At 32.7% G+C, this 22,564-nt stretch overlaps 2 protein-coding genes across 4 annotated transcripts in view; one reads left to right on the forward strand and one right to left on the reverse strand.

Moving 5' to 3' along the window:
- The window catches only part of LOC107595201 (nodal homolog 2-A-like), a 17,101-nt gene extending 4,797 nt beyond the window's left edge, over positions 1–12,304 (reverse strand). The window contains exons 1-3 of the mRNA XM_016285545.1: positions 12,020–12,304; positions 11,110–11,170; positions 515–832 (exon numbers count right to left, since the gene is read on the reverse strand). Of these exons, the coding sequence (XP_016141031.1) occupies positions 515–832; positions 11,110–11,170; positions 12,020–12,304 (664 nt within the window). The remainder of the gene's footprint in view (positions 1–514; positions 833–11,109; positions 11,171–12,019) is intronic.
- The window catches only part of LOC107595166 (paladin-like), a 68,411-nt gene continuing 46,565 nt past the window's right edge, over positions 719–22,564 (forward strand). Inside the window, exons 1-6 of one of the 3 annotated variants that reach the window (XM_016285505.1) lie at positions 719–848; positions 15,394–15,579; positions 15,666–15,768; positions 17,693–17,872; positions 18,107–18,271; positions 19,358–19,518. In XM_016285505.1, coding sequence (XP_016140991.1) covers positions 15,407–15,579; positions 15,666–15,768; positions 17,693–17,872; positions 18,107–18,271; positions 19,358–19,518 — 782 coding nt within the window. In that variant the 5' untranslated portion in view covers positions 719–848; positions 15,394–15,406. Of the gene's footprint in view, positions 849–1,400; positions 1,584–15,391; positions 15,580–15,665; positions 15,769–17,692; positions 17,873–18,106; positions 18,272–19,357; positions 19,519–22,564 lie in introns of those variants that run through there. The other 2 variants (XM_016285506.1, XM_016285507.1) reach the window with 2 other exon arrangements.

Consider the following 22,564-nt stretch of genomic DNA (forward strand, 5'->3'; position numbering starts at 1 on the left):
CCACACAATACATCTTTATGCAAATGAGTTTAAGTTTAGTATATCAGATATTAAGAACCACACTCAGTGTAGACCACATCAGTTAAACTAGTTTCATGTCTTGAATTAGAGATCATCAGTCTGATGAAAAGTCATGCAGTATCGATCAGATATTAGATTTATCTTAACGGAGGGGCGAGGCAGCGCGAGCCTAATCCCTTCAGAACGAACACCGGATCGAAACCCATCGTTTAACACCTCCAGACCCCCGTTAAACGCCCCGTGCCGCGCTCCTAATCTAATCAGGCGACGTGTGAACAAGAGCCGAGGGGCTGATGTTGATTTGGGTTTGTGTGAGGATGTCTGGCGAGGCTCTAATCCACATCAGTTTTGCGCAGCAGAGCATTAGTCCTGCTGGAGGACGATGTGGATTGAAGGAGTCTGGCGCTGAGATTTGACAGCCAGGAGCCAAAAAGAGCTTCAGAGACTCCTTCCCAAACTTTAGTGCAGGATAGAAAAGAATAGCAGATCTTACTCTTGGAGAGGATGCTCTTGATGGTGTCCGCTTGCTCGTGCTCTACAGTCTCCACGGGACGCGTGTGGTTGAGCTTGAAGTGTCGGTAGAGCTGCATCATGTATGTGGGTAAATGATGCCGGTGGCTTCTGGAAGACATATTCCTCGTGCCGTGATGAGCGTGCTTCCCAAATACTCCAAGCAGCAGAAGCTGGAAGCGCTCAAAGAACCCCTCTTCCAAACCACGAGTGCCTTCTTTCTTTCTCTCCCGAGTGTGTGTGTGATTCCAGCCGTGCAGAGATCTGCTGGAGTGTGTTTGCTCTGTTGTGAAGGCGGAGGCTGTTTCACGGCGATGGTGAGTGATTCAGTTTCTGCAGTGCTTTATGTGATCGAGCTTCTCCTCACATGCATGGATGTTGCGTGAAGCTGCATTGCTGCAGTTGTGAAAAGAGCGAAGCATAAAAACCAGTGTGGGCTAGAAACAGACCGGATCTGATCTAGCGGCATGCTACTGATTCTGCGTTAGATTGCACGACTATGATTCAGTCTGGTCAGATTATAACACACTATATCGAGTGTGTGATATGTAAATGGGTTTAGAGCGCACACATGTATCATGCAGAGAAGATAAGTTTCAAGAAACGCATGAAAACGTTTAAACTCAGCATCTGATTCAGTGAGACGATTCGTTCGAATGAATCTTTTTGTATTTTACGAGATCTTCTTTCGAAGTGAATTAAAATGTAGTAGACCGTTCCAGTTCTGTATTTTCCAGTTCCAAACCACTGATCTAGTATAATTGATCAGTGTTTCAAACCCACGGTTTGAACTCGACCGGATCATTTAAAAGAACCGACTCAAATGAACGATTCGTTTTCGAATTAGACGTCGCAACAATCAAAAGAGAATCTTTGCGAATGTATCGCTTTGAGTTACTTTGTTGCAGTTTAGCAAACAAGAGAACTCGATTAAACTAACGATTACGTAGACATTTACGGCCATCATTTTGATATTTGAATAACTTTATGAAGTTTTTCACACCCTGAGCTGAGTTTATAGCGCTTTTGATGCGACAGCGAGAAGAAAACAGGTAACTTCATATCTGACTGACTGAAGGAAGGAATGTAAACAAATCAACTTAATAGGATAAATCTCACCAAAAACATGTCGTATTGTCATAACGACACTCCAACATTAAAACACGAAACATTAAATTCATTTTCAGGAAACAAATGTGGAAAAAATGCAAAATATTCTCATTTTTCAGTGGGTTTTGTGGGTGTTCTTGACAGGCTTCGTGAGCTTCATCCTAGCATCTCAAATCAGAAACTCAGCATTCAGTAAGATATAATCGAATATGGATGAAACCTACATGCCAAAATCTTATCAATCCACATAAAAGCTATTTGATATTAGTGGATTGAAATGCTAATGTGCGGATCGAGAGTCACGCTTATGAAGATTAATGGTGATGAAGTTCGGTTCTGATAGCCATCAGAACTCTGAATAATCCATCAGTTTGACCCTGTCAGTGCTAGATTAGAGGAGTTTGCGTTAGGGATTGAGATGAAGTCAGATAAAGTGCTCTTCTGAGGGCTACAGAAGAGGTCATTTGTGAAGATCATTATAGAAATGAGGCCAATTAAAACTCATTTAGCCTCTGGTTGGAGAGAGTCTTGCAAGAAACTTTGAATTTATCAGTATAGGTACATTTAAAGTGAAGGATGGTGTTTTATCTGCCTTTGAAGTTCATAAGACTTAAAAAAAAATTCATCTTAAGAAGTTTGAGCTCAAAGTAGAGGCTGGGGCAAGTTGTCACAAGATCTATATCTGTCTTAAAATATATATTTTTGGGTTGTGAATCCTGTCCTCCAAACTAAATTCCTCCTCTTTTAATTGCTTTTGAGTCGACAAACGATAACCCCCACAATTGGGATACCATTTCTATTTTAGCCACTTTTTGATTTATTTTATGTTTAATAATTGTCTTACTGTTTTAAATTTAGCTGAATAAGCCATTAAATAATTAAAAAACATAATAGATTTTAAATTCGTTTCATATTTCAACAAATTCTTGTTCAGTCAGTGTTAATAAACAGCAGGTTGCTATTGTGACAACTTACCCCATATACTGTAATGTGACAACATGCCCCGCTACTGGGTTCAGAGTGTGGTGTTTTAAATATGTCTTTGTAATCGAGACTTTAAGGTTGTGTCTGAAATTGACTTGAGAAATATTAATTGTAAATAGCTGGGAATTATATGAAATTATTATTTTTTCCCTAGAAACTGCATCTGATTATGGCAGTATGAACATGGATTGTAAAACAAACTATTCTTGGATAATTCATGGATTATTCAAAGCAAAATTCACTTCATGGATAAATGAGTTTAGAGATTAGCTGTTATGAAGCAGTGGCACAACGATGATTAATTCACAATTATTACACAATATTAAATCAAGTGTCATTTATTGTGAAGTATCTTAATGCATCTTTTTTTAAAAGCTAATCATTTGACATGAATCCTGCAGCGTTCTAGCACAGATACAGCCGCTGTGATTTAATGCAATGACATCTGCTGTGAGGTGTATTTAGTTTTATGCTTGTTTTATGATTGTTTGTGGTTTGTACACTGAATGCTTGATGTGCACAGATGATTTCAGCCACTAGATGTCATATCGTCCAGCTTTAGTCTGTTTGAAGTCCGTCCAGTAATAGTACGGCTGTGTCTGAAACCTGAAGACACTCAGACGGTCATTTATTGAAGGCAGCATAGATGTTTCTTCCCACAATGCATCTGGCTGAATGTCCTGTTTAAACCTATGATTTCATTTCTACCAAAATAGAAATAAGCTTCATAGTCATTAAATATTCACTTCTGCAGATCTCTGCATTAGATCACCAGACATGACGTCCAGCATGCATTATAATCCAGGGTTATTTTAGTAGCATTGAGAGTGTATTATAGTTTTTATTCATATTTTGAATCAGTTGAATCATATTTTTTAAGTTTTACTACTTTTGTTGTGTTTTTGTAATTTTTAGTATTTAAAAAAAATGTTTGAGTTTTTATAAATTTCTGTTTCAGTATTTAGATCTTTTAGTAGCTGAAGTTAAACTTTATAAACTATTGCAACTATATCTTGAGTTTGTATTCCCCGATCCTGAGTTTTCTCACAATTCAGATATTTTTAGAATATTCTTAGAATTGCAAGAAAAAAGTCAGAAATGTGTGAGAAAGTCATGGTGGAAAAAGGCTTCTATATAAAATTATTCAAATCATTAAAACTAATCAAACTATTAAAACACACACATATATTAATATGTGTAATATATAATATATTCTTTAACAATAAAATTAAAATAAAATACTATTTTATAACAATTAAAGGAATATATATTTTTCAAGTCTATATTATATCCCTAACCTGCATGAAAGTGATTCAATCTGGTCAGATTATAGCTCACTATAACAAGTGTGTGATATGTAAATGAGTTTAAAATGCACACATGTATCACGCAGAGAAGATAAGTTACAAGAAACGCGTGAAAATGTTTAAACTCAGCATCTGATTCAGTGAGTCGATTCCTTTGAACGAATCTTTTTGTATTTTGCATGCTCTTCTTTTGTATTGAATTAAATATCTAAATATTTCACAGTTTGAACTCCACCAAATCAATAAAACGAACTGACTCAAAGGAACAATTCATTTACAAATTCGGTCAAAGGAGAATCATTTGCTTATGTTTTTAATCTATTTCTTTTTAGTTAACATTATTTCAAGTAATTATTTATTTTATTTTTGAATGGTTTTAGATTTAGTCAACTCAAATAACCCAGCTGCAGCCACTAAATGACTTCCGTTTTCACGTCTGTTTTTAGTGACGTTGATCATTGAGGGCAAATCCAGACAGGAAAATGTTCTTCCCGTGGACACACGCAGGTGTCAAGCTGTCAGTCCGCTCGGAAACGGATGTTTAAAACACAAAAGTGCATTGAGACGGTTTGGTTCTTTCACAGCCTGAGAGGAAGTTTCACAGGAAGATGAAATGTTGTTCAGTGCTTCAGAGCATCACGTCACTCGATCTTCTGCCGCTTCCTCGTCTGCTTTGCCTCGTTTCTCTCATTAAATCCAGAAGCGTAGTCACTTAAACACATTTCTCTTCATGCATGTTAAACTGTAAAGTACCACGAGGGCAAAATGTCACAGAGCCTCATAAAAAAAGAGAGATGCATGATTTCTGTCTTTGGTCTCGCATGCATCTCCAAGTTCATCAAAGCCGTTAGACTGACAGAGGAAGAAACAGGTGTGGCCGGGTTTGCTCTCACATAAACATCAGCTCAAATCCAACTCTATATATATATATATATTTATAAAAAAGAAAAAAAATGTTATATAATATAAATTAAATGTGTGTGTATATATAGTTAAAATATTGTTTTATAATATGTATTAATTTTATTACTTAATTAATTACTATTATATATATACTATTTAATATAATTTATTACTTAGTTAATATTAAAATATATTATTTATATTAAATAGGTATTTTTATTAGACTATGTATTATTGTATTAAAATAGATAAATATAATATATTAAATATAATGTCACGTGTGTGTGTGTGTATATATATATTTGTATATATATATATATTTGTATTTTTATATTTTGAATATTTTATATCAGAAATATGTATTTTATTTATATGTGATGTGTGTGTGTGTGTGTATATATATGTGTGTGAAAACATAATAATATATATACTTGCTAACATTTTGAATTATTTTAAGTTATTTTGTATTGATATTGAGATTGATATTAAAGTACATTGGCTTTTACAGTATTTAGTCTCTGTCATGTCCTGGGATGAATTAAAGCGTGTGTGTGTGTGTGTGTGTCCTGCCTTCCCTCACACCTGTGCTGAGGTTTACTGTGTTTACTCAGCTGTGTGTGTGTGGACGATTAGAGACGGGGCGTCTTAATTGCTTACGAATGAAGTAATTAGTGCGATGTGCTAACTTCCGAGAGCTGCGGTGAATTACGTGATGTAAACACACATGCTGTTAGCTCGTCGTGTTGTTTGGTTTGTGTGTGTGTGAGAGTGAGAGTGTGTGTGTGTGTGTGTGTGTGAGTGTGAGTGAGAGTGTGTGTGAGTGAGAGTGTGAGTGTGAGTGTGTGAGAGTGTGTGTGTGTGTATGTCTAATTCTTACAAAAATCAACGTTGTATGTTTTAAAAAGAAACTTTAATGATCCTAAAAGTGTCAAAGTAAAAAATAGAATAAAATATGTCTATGTCTTAAAAAGAAAGATATTTTTTTATACAAACCTCATGAAATTGTGGAATATCATGGGGTGTTGCCAAACTCTCTGTGATGTCATTTCCTGTTTTATGGTTTTCTTGACACATAACAACCAAAATTAGTTCCTGTCGGTTACACCACACTGATTGGTCAGATAATTTTTTTTGTATATATGTGTATGTATAATACATATTTATTTTTAAATAAATATAATACATGTTTATTTTAAATAAAATATCTAAATATACTTACTAACTTTTAAAATGTACATTGCATTATTTTATTTATTTATTTAACCTTTAAAAGTTTTTGTTTACATAATATATGTGTGTACTGTGTATATTTATTATGTATATATAAATACACGCATGCATGCATATATTTAAGAAAATATGTTGTTTATATATTAAATATATTTATATATAATATGAATTTAAATATATACATGTACATTGTTTCAAAATATATACTGTATGTGTGTGTGTGTGTATTTATATATACATAATAAATATACACATGCATGCAAACTTTTATTTTGGATGTGCTTAATCGCGATTAATCGTTTGATAGCACTTATGTATGTGCATAAAATATATTTATTTTAATAAAATATCAAAATATACTTATTTACATTATTTACTACATTTCATTTTAAAATTATGTATAACATTTTTAAATCTGTAAATTAAATCTGTAATATAATGTGTTTATGAATGTTCATAATATTTCTTTAATACAATACTGAAACTTATTTTCTTATTATATAAACTTATCTACTAAAGGTTATTTTTATAGTTGTTGCATTTTAATAGCTTATATAGTAGAGCTCTATTGCATGTTCTCAGATACATATGTCCTGTCTTTGCATTTATAATGCATTTTTGTTTAACTGAATAAATGCAGAGATGGAATGGCGTCGTTGAGCCGCTCTCACTGTTTGATGCTTCGGTTGAAAGGCACATGATGTGAATCTAGAGGATCATTACTGGCAAATAAACTGATAAATGCTGAATGCAGTCTCAGTAATGGCTTTCTCAGTGCTGTGGTTTGATTCGAGCGCCGTCATATGATGGGTTTTCAGTGAGAGACGTGATGTCTGTGTGTCACACTACTCTTTACTAACCCACAACCCACATATTCACCCTCCCTCGTGTCGCTCAAAGCTGTTTGACGTTCATCGGTGGATGCAAAGCTGCTCTTTTCCATGCAATGACAGTGAATGAAACATCTGTCTAATAGTTATAGTTTTAGCAAACACCCATATCCATACACATGATATTGATAACTAATCCTGTCCTGTAGCCTGATTTAACAGCTGGTTTATGGTTGCACACTGCATTAAGATGGCTGTGTTCATGTGGCGAGGCTGTGTTTTCATTTTGGGCTGTGCTCAGAGAGCCGTTCAGAATAACTGTAATTATGTGCTATTTCTGAGCTGTAAATGCCTGTGTGTGTGTGTGAGAGAGATGATGCACAGCTTTTCCTGTAGCATTCTGGGAAAACCTACAGTATATTTGCGTTCAGACATGGGACAAGTTCGGTTCAAGTGCTTATATTTAGTTTACAGTCATGCGTTTGGCTGATGCTTTGACTGAGGGGCACATCAGTTCTTCTGAGTGTTGCATGCAGTGTTGCATGAGTAGTTGCATGCACTGTGGGTCTTTGGTCTGTTGACGTTTGAGTTTGAGCTCTCACTTACAAAAGTACCATGTTTGTAGGGCATAGTGATAATACAGTGGTGTCTGTGTACATGTAGTATTATTTTAAATGTCTTCACATGCATCGTGTGTGTGTGTAACTAAAATATCAAAATATATTTACTAATGTTTCAAATAATTTTATAGTTGTTTTGCTTGATTATTAATGCCATATTTTTTTTGTGTGTGTTCATATGTATTTATTTAAGAAAATATCAAAATATATTTACAAACTTATTTACTAAATTTAGCAATTTTTTGTAGTTACTTTGTTTGATGTTTTAGCATTACTTTATTTACTTGTTTGTTTGTGTTTGTGTTCATATGCATTTATTTTTATTAAAATATCAAAATATATTTAGTAACTTATTTACTAACTTTTGACATTTTATAGTTGTTTTGTTTAATTGTAATGTCATGTTTTAGTATGTATTTATTTTTCAGTCATTCATTTATATATATTTGCGTGTGTTCATAATATATATTTATTTTTTAATAAAAGATTGAAATATATTTACTAACTTTTGCAATTATTTTTATAGTTGTTTTGTTTGTAATGCCATGTTTTAGTATTATTTCAAGTGTGTGATTAAGATGGTGTGATTTTAATTTTGTGTCTAATGCAAAACATTGTTTAAATAAACCTGTAGGTTATTAGTTCACAGGAACCTCAGTTGAATGGTAAATATTACGGTGTGTGAATATGTAAAGCGTTCAGTGCCATGGTGAAGTAACATGCACATCCCGCGGTGTTGCAACCGGAAGGTGTGTGAGGAAGTTAGTTTTTTCAGTTGTTCTCACTCAAACGGGAAGACGTGCTGAGCTTTGACAATATCCATAGTGTAAAACCCCAGTGAAAACTTGAGTCTTTCTCCAGTGAATCATTCATGTGAGCATCACTGGATCCATGCATTAGGATGTTCTGCTCTTAAAGACACGCAACATCCTCATTTTTCTGAGGGCTCTTCCCCGCTGAAGGGATTTTGTCATGGTTTTGTAACTCTGACCCTTCTGTCTATTACACATGGTGTGTAATAATGTGCCACAGATTACAGATGCGTTCTGATTTCCACACAGATCCCTGTGAAGTGGACTTAACAGGGTATTTTGACTGTCTTAAAAGGATTTTTACCACAAAAATGAAAGTTCTGGCACAATTTACTAATTTATTTCCGTTTTGTCATTCCATTATAGTTAACTAAAATTAAAACTATGAAAGCATGAATGTTAAAATTTATTTTAATTCAGCTAGTTCCCAAGGCAACAGTTTGTTTTCAATTATTTTAACGTAATGCTAAAATAAAAAATATATAAAGACATATTAGAAAACAAAAACTAATAATAATGACAAAAGCGCGCAAAAAAATCGCTAAAACTTTACAAAAAATTCAAATAAGGATAAAAACTAATTTAGGCTATTAATAAAAATCTAATAATAAAAAAACAACAACAACACTGTTCCAAGCCTGTACAGTGAAAAAAATGGGGAAAAAACAAATAAATAAATGAATAAAAAATGGTGTAGAAACAATTTTCTCTCAGGAGTTGTTGCTACAAATAATTCCAAAGTAACGAAATGTAGCACATTGGATTAAACGTGAAATTTTGAAAAAAATGAAATTGCATTTTCCTGTAATAAATACTCCAATAATCTTAGTTTTATTTATGACTTTGAAGTTTTTTTTTTTTAATATTATGTATGACTTTCTGTGGAACACCTAAGATACTTTGAAAAATGAAATGTTTACTTTATTAATTAATTTAGTCAAATGTCTCGTGTTTTTGTCTATACAGTGGAAGTCGATGAGCACTAATGTTGTTTGGTTCTCGGCATTCTTCAAAATATCTTCTTTGTGAAAGAGATGCTTCTTCACAAGGATTTTAGCTTGTTGTTTCTCTTAAACTTCTAAATCCCCTTTGAACTCTGTTTAAAGATGTATTTCACACTTTTTGTGAGCAGTTTAGGATTTAAACCTGATCAAACCCGTTTGTGTTCGCACCAAGAGTGTCTTTGTTGAGCTTTTTTGTACGCTTGAGATACTTCTGAATTAAAACTCGGCCTCTTTCAGACGAGGTTTGTGAAGGAGACATTCAAGCGAGACGTGATGGACGGTTCTGGGAAGATGATAAATCTCACTAAATATGGAGAAAGAGGTGTTATGTGGTGTTTAGTTGAGAAGAAAATAATAATGCCCTTAATGGATTATAATAGAAACCACAGAAGAGCTTCTGTTTGTGAGGAGTGTCAGCTCAAGCAGGGATTAATGACTCTTTATTCTGGCAAAAAAGCAGTAACGGATGGTAATATTGTAGTACTTTGATTGATAGACTGTTACTTTTTATTTTAAAATTAAGCTTATTTTTTATAATTTTATTTTATTATTACTTTTATTTTCGGTTTCATTTTATAATTTTTGTATTTATCTTATTTTTATATTTTATTATTTTAATTTTTAATTTTATTATTTATTTTATTATGTTTGTTTTATTTCATTACATTTCCATTTTATTTTTTACTTATTATCTAATTGTTTATAATTTACTTTTTATTTCATTACTTTTATTTTCTGTTTCATTTTATTATTTTTTATTTTTATCTTATTTTTAAATATTTTTTAATTTTATTATTTTAATTTTTTTATTTTATTATGTTTGTTTTATTTCATTACATTCATTTCTATTTTATTTTTACTTTTTTATTATCTAATTGTTTATAATTTACTTTTTATTTCATTCTTTTTATTTTATAAATTTTTTTCATTTTCTTCTTATTTTTAAATATTTTTTTATTTTATGAGCATATGGAGATTAAAAAATATTATAAGTTAAAATCCTATTTACTTTATTAATACACTTATGATTTATTAGTGCATTTAGTTTTGCTGTCAACATCAATCTCTCTTTTTTTTCAGAATATAGAGAAGCTTTTTTTAACCATCCAATCAATTTAATCAAAACCCACCTTCCGTTTCGGCTTTGAAGATCATGTTTCAGTCAGAATAATCAGATTATGAATGCAGCAGGTTTATAATCTTTCACCCCAGAGCATCATCTCATCTTCCTCTGGTTTGTATGAAGTGTGTGCAGTGCTGCTCTTACACTGGAGGAGTAACAAATAACATCATCTACAGTTTCATTTTATTATTTTTTATTTTGATCTTATTTTTAAATATTTTTTAATTTTATTATTTTAATTTTTTAATTTTATTATGTTTGTTTTATTTCATTACATTCATTTCTATTTTATTTTTACTTTTTTATTATCTAATTGTTTATAATTTTTATTTCATTATTTTTATTTTATTTATTTTTTTCATTTTATTTGTTCTTTTATTTTTCTTATTTTTAAATATATTTTTATTTTATGAGCATATGGAGATTAAAAAATATTATAAGTTAAAATCCTATTTACTTTATTAATACACTTATGATTTATTAGTGCATTTAGTTTTGCTGTCAACATCAATCTCTCTTTTTTTTCAGAATATAGAGAAGCTTTTTTTAACCATCCAATCAATTTAATCAAAACCCACCTTCCGTTTCGGCTTTGAAGATCATGTTTCAGTCAGAATAATCAGATTATGAATGCAGCAGGTTTATAATCTTTCACCCCAGAGCATCATCTCATCTTCCTCTGGTTTGTATGAAGTGTGTGCAGTGCTGCTCTTACACTGGAGGAGTAACAAATAACATCATCTACAAAAATGGACTCTATTGTAAGCGCACTAACTGTAAATATGAGTTATTTCTGAACTGGAAACAGGGGCCTTTACTAGTTTAATTGTCAAATTATCATTGAAATCTCACTTGTTGTCTATTAATTAAAAAACAGGGACAATACATTTCTGTATCTATTATTACAATAATAATAATAATTGTTATTATTATTATTAACAATTATTATCATGCTGTTGTTGTTATAATTAATGATTGTGATATCGGCATTAAAATTAGTTTGAATAAAATTCACCAAAAACCCTAGGCTAGTAAACCGTAACCATTGCAAATACCAAACAAAAGTATTATATTATAACAAAATTATGACTTTACAAAAACGTGTTACAGAAATAACACAAAATAAATACGAGAACATATGATAAATACAACTATTTAGCAAATATTTTTTAGCATTTTCTAATTGTATATAATATTTTTTATTTTTTTTATTTGTTTAGCACATTTAATTACATTTTATTTTATTTATTATATTATTTCGTAATATTTTATTGTATTTTTCTCTTTTTATTTTGAGCACAGAGTGCATTATGTGCTTTCTGCAAATTGTTATTGCAAAGACTAAATGTTTAATATCATCGGAGTCATGTTTTCTTTTCTTTCGTGTAGTTTTGTTCATGTTTTTTTGAAGATTATGGTGTCATACGACCAGTTCATGTTGAAATCGGTCTAATTTGACTTGCTATAAACTGTTTGCACATGGTGTTTTTTGGTTTCATTAGGTCAGTTGCAATGTATTATTTGCATTTAGCATGCATTTCCCTGCTGTATGTTGCAGGACAGACCTGTGTGACTGATTTTTGGGTCACGAGCCAGCAGTTTGAGATTGAGATGGCAGAGTTCCCAGCTCTTCTCATAGCTATAAATGTGCCGTCTGATCTGTGATGTACATCTCTTAAGAATGAGGAGCGTTCTGCATCCTTCCTCTGATTAGCCCGTTCGACCGCAGATGCTTCCTGCAGCTGCAGAGCACTTCCCGTCTGCGCCGAGACCCTTTTGTGCGAGCGGCCGTCTCCGCAGAATTTCAATAGCTGTGGATGCGGGAAGCAGGAATGCCCATCTGTGCGCATCTTCGCAGCTTTCCCGTCTTCCGCCGAGGACACTGGGAGATTTTATTTTCCCTGTGAATGGGCCGCAGTAATTGGCTTTTCTGAGGGAATTCTGTCACTTTGAGAACCAGAGTTTTGTTGTGCTTCCCGATTTCATTGAGGATGGAGACGATAGTGATTATGTAGGAATGTCTTTTATTTTGTGGTCGACGAACTAAAATACTAAAAAACAATAAACTAAAATAAATAACATTAACAAAAAAATTAATAAACTTAAATATATATATTCATTTTTCATTTTTTTGTTGTAATTTTTAATATTTCATTTTCATCCTATTTTTTTTATTTTTTTATTGTTAGTTTTTATAGCTTTTTATTTTTAAAATGTATTTTATTTTTTGTTTTTATCCTATTTTATTTTTTATTTGTATTTAATTTATTGTTTTTAATTTAATTTTGATTTTTTTATCTTGTATGTATTTAATTTTTATCCTATATTTTTTTTATTCTGTTTTTTTTATTTTTATCTTTTTTTTAATTTTTAATTAAATTTTTTATCCTATATTGTTTTTTATTTTTATTGTGTTTTTGTATTTGCATTTAATCTTATTATTTTTTTAATTTACATTTTTTATATTTATATAATTTTATTATATTTATAAATTTTTATATTTATTTTTTATATTTATTTTGTCTTAGGCTCAAACTGTTTTTTCTTCTCCTCTCACACTCAGCTGATGAGCTCATGCTGCTTTGAAATGTATCCAGCACTAGAAATGACGCAGCGGAAGACAATAATTGCAGGTTTGTTTCCAGGTCACGTTGACCCAGATACTGAAAAGTGACTAAAACACTCAAAAACACCAGCGTGTCCTTGAAGATGACATGCAACCCCTGCTTTCTCAAGCAGAACTGGAAGTAAACACCTGTAAAAGTTAAGGCGAGAAGCGTGCCTGCGGTGGCCGTGTAAACAGAAAGACGGGGTTGTGGTGGCTTGTTTTTCAGAGAGGATGTTTGTGAGCGATTGTCTGGCGGCCCGTGGGTGGGTTTTCAGGCCAGACGTTCATCTAGGGCGCACTTCTGCAGGCTGCGCTCTGAAGATGTCACCTTAAATTTGCCCCACTTATATAAGAGCTTCATCCGGCGAGCATGAAAAACAAGCCACTCTGCAGACTGAGATTATTCAGCATGGCATGAATTTATTGTCTTGTTCTGAAGAAAGAGGCTGCGGGAATCACTCGTGAGCTCGGGATAGAAAACCGGGCTCTTTATGGACCCCAAATGAGTCGGAGCTTCACATCTGCTGCAGTTGAGGCTCCAGAAGGACACGACAGATGTGTGTGTGAGTGTTTGTGTGTTTGTGTGTGTGTGTGAGTGAGTGTGTGAGTGAGTGCTGAGCTTCAAGACTCGTTTTTGTTTTACTGTGTGCATGCAGTACAAGTAATGAACTTTTGATACTTTTTTTTGTTTGTTAGTAGGTACACTGTTTCCCAGTACAAATATCTAAACACTCTTAAATCAGGATGCATTTAATTGAGATGCAAAATGACCTTTATTTCTGAGCAGTTGATCAAAGTTAGGTGAGCTCATGTTTAAAACAAGAAAAAAAATTTGCTAGTGGAGTTGGAAAAATAAACTTGAATTAAGTCTATTTTTCTTATCCAGTTGGTGGATTTGATATATTTAATGTTTTTGAAAAAAGTCTCATGTTCACCAAGACTACATTTATTTGATCAAAAATGCAGTAAAAATTTTGAAATATTATTACAATTTCCAACAGCTGTTTTCTATGTTAATATCTGTTCAACTGTAATGTATTTCTGTGATGCGCAGCTGTATTTTCAGCATCATTCCTCCAGTCTTCAGTGTCACATGATCTTCAGAAATCAGTATAATATGCTGATCTGCTGCTCCAGAAACATTTCTGATTATTATCAATGCTGAAAACAGTCGTGCAAATTACAGGGGCTAAAAAAGACTTTAGAAAGCAGGCAGCAGTATTATATTATTTTTTACACAGAGATCGGTAGCTCTGTTAGTAAAATCTGTTGACTTTGGCATATAATGCAACACAGATTGCTAAAGGTGATGTTCAAAAACAGGGAAAAAAGACTTTTCAAACTTTTCCCCCAAAGTTTGCATGCATGTAACTCGAGAAGTGTTAAAGATATATTAATACTCTTTAAGAGTTTAGTTCTTAACCAACTTGTCTTTTAGTATCGTAATTTTTAAGGCTCTGTATGGTTCAGCTCCAGAGATACTGGAATCTCAGTATGGCTCCAGGTGTAAATGGTACACATATTCAGCGGTCAGAAACCAAATGTGGCACACTTTGTATATATCTGACATTTATTGTATTTAAAGTGAAATATCTAAAGAATAAATAATGTTGAAACTAGAAATGTGTCTTGTTTCCCTCTCAAACCAATTGCATTGGATATCTAGTGCCTGAGTGCTAAAAAACAAAACAAAACACTGAAATAGTCGTTGAACCACATTAACTTGCTCTCCGTAGTCTATACATGAAGTTCTATATTTGAAACCGTTTCAGGGATGTTTGGAAGAAGAGATTTTCTTCTTGAGGCTATAATGCAACAAAGTTTGCTACTAGTAGACTATGCTACCATGTCCAAAAAACCCAGATTGCTACTAACTAATCAGATTTGCATGATCAGAATCTGTTGGATCTGAAATGGGAAGACGATTCTTGTGATGTTCTGTCTTTAGTTTAGAGCTGTCAAATGATTAATCGTGATTAATTGCATCCTAAATTAAAGTTTGTTTACATAATGTGTGTACTGTATATTTATTATGTAGGCTATATATAAACAAAAACACATACAGTGGGCAATATATTTTGAAAATATTTACATGTATATTTAAATCCATATAATTTATATGATATATAAATGTAATTAATATAAACATAACACATTTTTCTTAAATATATACATGCGCGCATGTGTGTGTGTGTGTATTTATATATACATAATAAATATACACAGTACACACACATATTATGTGAACACAAACTTTTATTTTGGATGCGATTAATCGGCACTACTTTAGTTTGAGTCTGATGGTGTGTAATGTGTTTGTTTGATTGACAGCTGCTAGAGGAGTATGGGTACGACTGCCAGCGCTGCTCCCCAGCCCACGCTGCATGAGAGTTTCCACGGCAACGGGATGATGGACAGCAGGCGGTCGACAAGCAGCGGCTCCTTCCAGACGCTCAACATCCACAGCAACAAGGCCAAGTCCATCATCACTAATAAAGTGGCTCCTGTGGTCATCACGTACGTCCGGCCGTCCGGCTCTGTTCTGAGAGCGCCTGCAGTCACAGATCATTCGCCTGATTGAGTCTCTGTGTGTGTGTTTGTAGGTATAACTGCAGACAGGAGTTTCAGATCCACGATGATGTTCTCCGTACAAACTATAAAGTTGGGAGGATCTCAGATAACATGCCTGAGCACCATCTGGTCCAGGTGAGCCGGACTCTTGCTCTCTCAGGAAAACGGTGCATTTTTGCAGAACATTAAGTGTATTTTTAGATTTATAGTTAGTTATTTAGATTTAGTTTTTTGTTGTTTGATTTTTTTTTCATGACAATTAAGCACATTTTCCATTCAAATTCTCATTACTGTTACTTAAAATAAAATAATCACTAACTAAAAAAAAAAAGCTAGTTGCCAAAGCAACATTTCTCATTTTCATTTAGTTGAACTCGCATTATTTTTCATAACTAATTAACGCATTAAGCTGACAGCCCTAATATAGACACATTAAAAAAAGCCTAATAAAATGACAAACCACAAAGCAAAAGTACTAAAACTTCAACCAAAAAAATGTATTAAAATGAAACCGAACATATAAAAATAAAAACTAATTGGAAAAAAAACTAAAATAACACTGACTGTGAGATATGAGAATGTTCATTTTGAATGTGCTTTTTTAAATTAAATGAATAAATTGAAAAATTTATGAGAGTATAGCAAATGCTGCCACAATGTATAAATCCAGATATTTGTAGTCGAATGAAATAAAAATAAAAAATTTAATAATTAATAATAACATCACATTAATGGGGTGGGATTATTTATTTTATTTTATTTTACTCGTTCCCTTTGTTTGCTCGTTAGTTTCTGTTTGCTGACGAGCCAATGATGAGTTTCGCTGCAAGTCAACAGATAACACAAACGCTTGTCAAACACTCGCCATTGTTCCGGTGCCTTTCCAGAACATCTCGTTATTTGATGATCTTCTGGAGTTGCATGCTCAGGTTTTCTACATCATAAAGTAGTGATTAGGCATTTAGCAGATCATTTTATAAAAGCTGGGGTTAATGCTACATGAATGGCATGTCAGAATTTTCATAATTAAAATTTTCCAACTGTAAAAATCTTTATTGAACCCTTGTTATGAAAGCTTCTTCCTCTTGCCTTTTGTGGCGTCATCAGTGCTACTTTAGTATTGCTTATGCACTATTTTATTTTATTTTGTTTAATTTTGTTTAATTTTTTTGTGAATTTTGAGCTTTTTTTTTTATATTACGGTTTTGGTTTAATTAAATTGTATTTTTTTAGTGCTAAAACTTTTAACCAAAAATGAAAATGAAAGCAGAGATTCTAAAAATAAAAAGTAATTTAAATTATGAATTAAAAAAAAATAATAATTGACTGTAATAAATCTGAACATTTTGATATGACAGCTTTTGTTTTATTTTTTACATTACTGTTTAGGTTTAATACAAAAAATGTATTTCAGTGCTAAAACTTCAATCAAAAAATAAAACGAAAATGGAGATTATTAAACAAAACTAATTAAAATGATGAATAAAAACTAAAAATACTAAATTAACAATGACTTTAAAATGTGAACATTTTTAATTTTAAGTTTTTTTTAAATTAAATAAATTAAAAGCAGTATAACAAATGCTACCACAGTGTATACATTTAGATATTTATAGGCAAATGAAATAAAAATAAATAATAAACTTGTATAAAAAGACCTAAAATAGCAGCAAACCCAACAGTTAAAGCTAGTTTTGTGCCTCATTTCTGTTTGATGTGTTATTTTATCTGCTGCATGGATTTGATTCCTACAGAATGTTTTTTAGCTTGAATGCAATGGAAACTGCTTTGGATAAAAGCATCTGCCAAATGCATACATGTAGAGCTGTGTTAATTTAGGGATTTTACCGGCATCAACAGCAAATCAAATCATTTTGCCATTATGAACGTTGCCATAGAAATTAATAATTTTAGTTTGAGGACATGAACGGCTCTGAGCAGAATTTCACCTTGTGATTATGCAACGTGTGTGAAAGCATTAATTCTGCTTAAAAATACCTTTTTTGAGTGTTTAAAGTGGCGGTAAAGACGGCTGATGATCTGATCGCGCTCTTCTCAGGGCTCTTACTTCATGGTGCAGGATGTTTTCAGCAAAGCAGATGTCCTCAGCACCAGCGGCTCATACGGAGCGCCTAACTTCCGCCAGAGCAAAGGCAGCTTCCCGCTCTACGGCATGGGCCAGCCCAGCCTGAGTGGCTTCAAACAGGTCCTCCACAGACTGCAGGGTCAAGGCCATCAGGTCAGTACGTGGAAATCTCCTGCGGCTCTGTGTTGAGCTTCTATCAAGAGAAAGCGATGTGCAAATAATGCTGCTGATAAGGTGTTTGTCACACCTGCGGTGCTGATTAAACTGATGCTTTGAATGAAACTCTGTTGCGTTCGAGCAAATGAGTTTAAATAACCATCATGATTACTGACTATGTTATGAGTTGAGTTTTATTTGGCCTGATTTACATGCGTTTGCTCTCAAAAGGAGGTGATTTTATTCTGTTTGCGTGAGGAGCCCGTTGTGTTCCTGCGTTTGGAGGCAGACTTTCTTCCCTACACGCCCCGGAGGAAGGAGAACCTTCATGAGAACCTGCATGATCTCGGACGCGACGCTTGCTCGGAGAATCTAGAGCTCACCATCAGAAAAGAGGTCAGGAGATGAGAATATAGAGGATACGATCAACAGAACAGAAAAAAAGTTAATGACACTCACTTAATTTATTCGGAAACATAAACAAGTACAGACAATGAATGCAGGCCTGGATGAACATTTGAACTGAATTAAAATTTATTTTGATATGATATACAGTAACTGTCCTGAGATCAGGAAAAAAATTATTAACTTTATAATATAATAATCATTTTTATACATTATTATTATTATTATTAATTTTTTTTGTTGTTTTCCGATTTTATGATTAATAATAATAACAATAATAATGCATCTATGTAAATATAATTAATCAGAAAAAATAATAATAGTAATATTTTCTGATCTTAGGTTTAGTTATACTTTTATTGGATTATTATTATTATTTTTATTAAAGCAGTGAAGCATACATAATAATAATAATAATAATAATAATAATGTTTTCTGATTTTAGGATTAATTATAATGACTATTTATTTTATATTTTTATTTATATATTTAATTTATATATATTATTTTTTTCTGAACTTAGGATTAATAATACTTATATTAATGCATTATAATAATAATAATTATTATTATTATTAATATTTAAGCAGTGAGGCATACTTAATAATAATAATAATAATAATAAATTAAAACCATTCTGATCTCAGGATTAAATATATTTATATGAATTCATTGTATATTAAATACTATCATATTAAAGCAGTGAAATATACTATTTAGTTATAAATAATAAATAATTTAAATGTTTTCTGATCTCATGATTAATTATAATATGATAAACTTTTGCTAATATTAATATGAAATAGTATAGACAAGACAACAAAGACATTGTGTTGTTATTGGGTATAAGAACATAAAACAGGACAATTAAATCAAATTTGTTTTAAAAAATGATATAAACCATTCATGTTATAATACATGAAAATAGCATAAATAGAACAATTACATTTCTAAGCACTTTGCACGTTTTTTAAAAATGATTTCCCCATTTTGACCCAAATGTTTATGCTTTCCTGTCATTTTAATTTCACGCTAATATCACAGATGGACCTGATCTGAAGTTATTTGTGTTTTCAGCTTCAGGACTTCGCCAAACTCAACGACAACGTGTTCTACGTCTACAACGACATCGAGCATTTTAAAGGAGAGCCCCAGAAGATCTCCATCAGCTGTGAGGAAGACATTCACGTCACAGAGGAGGTGTATAAGCGCCCGCGCTTCACCCTGCCCACATACAGGTGCACAGAACTGCTTCTTCATTGTTACATGTGGTCTAAACCGGTGTTTCCCAACTACTTAATTATTTTAAATCAGTGCTATTGGTCATTGTCTTGTCCATTTGTGGGTTTTACAAATATTTAACCAATGAAAAGCATTAAAAGGAGCATGTGACTAAACCTCGTAATGCCATTGGATCCTCAAATTGTCCGTCAAACCTCATAACTCCACCCCGCTCCGTTCAGAATGAAGTGCTACTTCTTCACAATGCAAGGGTTAATAAAGAACTCATGTTTGAATAAGAGCAGCCTTTCCTTTACTCAAGAAACGCTGTGTGGAAAAGCTAATGTTTTTGTGTGTTTAAAGAGCAGAGAAGAGTCTTCTTGGCATTTGCTATCTAGTTGTAGCCAATACACTTTTGTACGTTTCAAATATCCTGTGCATCTTTAATATCATGACATTTTTGGCCAAATGTATTAAACAACAAGAGAAACTGAGCGCCCATATACAGTAGCTACAATAAACTTTATAACCTGCAAACTGATGAAAATGATTAATTTACTGTCTCAGATGCGGCCGTTCTTATGACGGATAAAACACCGATCTCAAAAACCTCGTTAACTCCATTTGAGTATGATTTTTAGAAAATGTTAAGTGCAAGTGTCTGATCATATATGTTCGTTCAGAATGAAGTGCTACTTCTTCACAATGCAAGGGTTAATAAAGAACTCATGTTTGAATAAGAGCAGCCTTTCCTTTACTCAAGAAACGCTGTGTGGAAAAGCTAATGTTTTTGTGTGTTTAAAGAGCAGAGAAGAGTCTGGGCATTTGCTGGCTAGTTGTAGCCAATACACTTTTGTACGTTTCAAATATCCTGTGCGTCTTTAATATCATGACATTTTTGGCCAAATGTATTAAACAACAAGAGAAACTGAGCGCCCATATACAGTAGCTACAATAAACTTTATAACCTGCAAACTGATGAAAATGATTAATTTACTGTCTCAGATGCGGCCGTTCTTATGACGGATAAAACACCGATCTCAAAAACCTCGTTAACTCCATTTGAGTATGATTTTTAGAAAATGTTAAGTGCAAGTGTCTGATCATATATGTGTCCCTGCAGCACAAAAGCTGTTGCTGGGGGATATTTGTAGCAATAGCCAACAATACATTGTATGGGTCAAAATTATCAATTTTTCTTTCATGGCAAAAATCATTAGGATATTAATAAAGATCATGTTCCATGAAGATATTTTGTTAATTTCCAACACAGCAGTGATTCGATACTGAATGAATCCACGAATTTAAACGAATCAAGTGAGTCAATGATTCAGTAACCCTTTCATAAAGACAGACGCTGGATTCTGAATGAATCAGCAGTTTGAATGAATGACTAATGACTCGCGCATTAAAACAGTCATTTACCGACATCTACTGGTGGTTTAGTTTCATATTTAAAAGTATTGCATTTTCCCCAAAATTTTTAACTTGTATGTTCAAAAATATTTAAAACATTAATCTTATAAAAGTGTAAATGCATTTATGGCACCTCAGCTTCATCCAACAGCCTGTGTAAATACGTCTAATGCCTCTTCAGATGCAGCTTCTGTTTCCTCTGCAGTGGAAAGATGGAGTTTGTTGATAGTATGCGCACTCTAATGTGAACACTAACATTTGCAAAAATACATTACTCCATGCTCACGAAGAGAAGTATGAACACCGATGACAACAGAGTTGCACTGTCCAAAAAGTTTGTGGTATAAATGTGCTTTTTTACTTGAAGCATATGTTGTCTTTTCCATTTATTTTGTTTCATTTACATGTTAAATCCTCAAAAACTTTCTTCTTTTTTCCACACCCCTCTGCAAGGCTTATATTCCGAACTATGTCACCTTTTTAACCTCTTGTGAGTTTGCAGGTATGATGTATAAAGCCAAAATACTAACTCTGATGATGCATTGTTTGTTTCATTATTGAGAGGGAAAAAAAACCTCTGTGTGTGTGTGTGTGTGTGTATATATATATATATTTTTTTTTTAATGCTTGGTGTGCCATGGGATTTTTTTACTTCCCAAAACTGTGCCGCGGCAGAAAAAAGGTTGGGAAAAACACAGAAAGGCCTACTATAACTCATTGGTTAAGAGAAATATCTTCATGCATTGCAATGGAAAAGATAACCTATATGCTTAAGGGTAAACCAGCTCAATTTAAGAAAATCTGGAGTCCATTTTTATTATTTATTGAATGTAGGGATATTAACAATATAATAGAGGATCAAAATTCTTGATTGGGTATTTAAATATATTTTAATGTGTATTGTATTAACCCCTTACAACTGCGGTTGTTATTGTTTGCAATGGATTATTAAATCTAACTTCCAAAGTACAGACTGTATTAACCCGTATGTTGGTTTTGTGCTTTACACTTTTTATGTAATATGAGCCCCTAGTGTTTGTTTGTTTTGTTTTCTGTACATAGTAAGTATTGTTACAGACACGGTATGTACATGTGTCAGTCTTGTAAGTGTTTCAAGAAAATGTAATAAAAATAATATTACAAAAAAAAAATATATGTGCACATTGCAGGGTGTAAGTAAAATATGTATTCAGTTGTAACATATTATCAAACTATGTGTTTTCAACATGATTTTAAAAGATTTTATTTTTTATTTTTGCTGTGCATTCGTATTTCTTGTTTAATTTGTGACTGTACTTTTTCCACTGATTCTGTTGTGTTTTAAGGCGGGACCTGGGTGCGACCCAAGGAACACGTCAAGGTGCAAGAAGTTTGTGGTATAAATGTGCTTTTTTACTTGAAGCATATGTTGTCTTTTCCATTTATTTTGTTTCATTTACATGTTAAATCCTCAAAAACTTTCTTCTTTTTTCCACACCCCTCTGCAAGGCTTATATTCCGAACTATGTCACCTTTTTAACCTCTTGTGAGTTTGCAGGTATGATGTATAAAGCCAAAATACTAACTCTGATGATGCATTGTTTGTTTCATTATTGAGAGGGAAAAAAAACCTCTGTGTGTGTGTGTGTGTGTGTATATATATATATA

This window comes from Sinocyclocheilus grahami, unplaced genomic scaffold (assembly GCF_001515645.1).
Source record: "Sinocyclocheilus grahami isolate Dianchi unplaced genomic scaffold, SAMN03320097.WGS_v1.1 scaffold198.1, whole genome shotgun sequence".
Classification (NCBI taxonomy): Eukaryota; Metazoa; Chordata; class Actinopteri; order Cypriniformes; family Cyprinidae; genus Sinocyclocheilus; species Sinocyclocheilus grahami.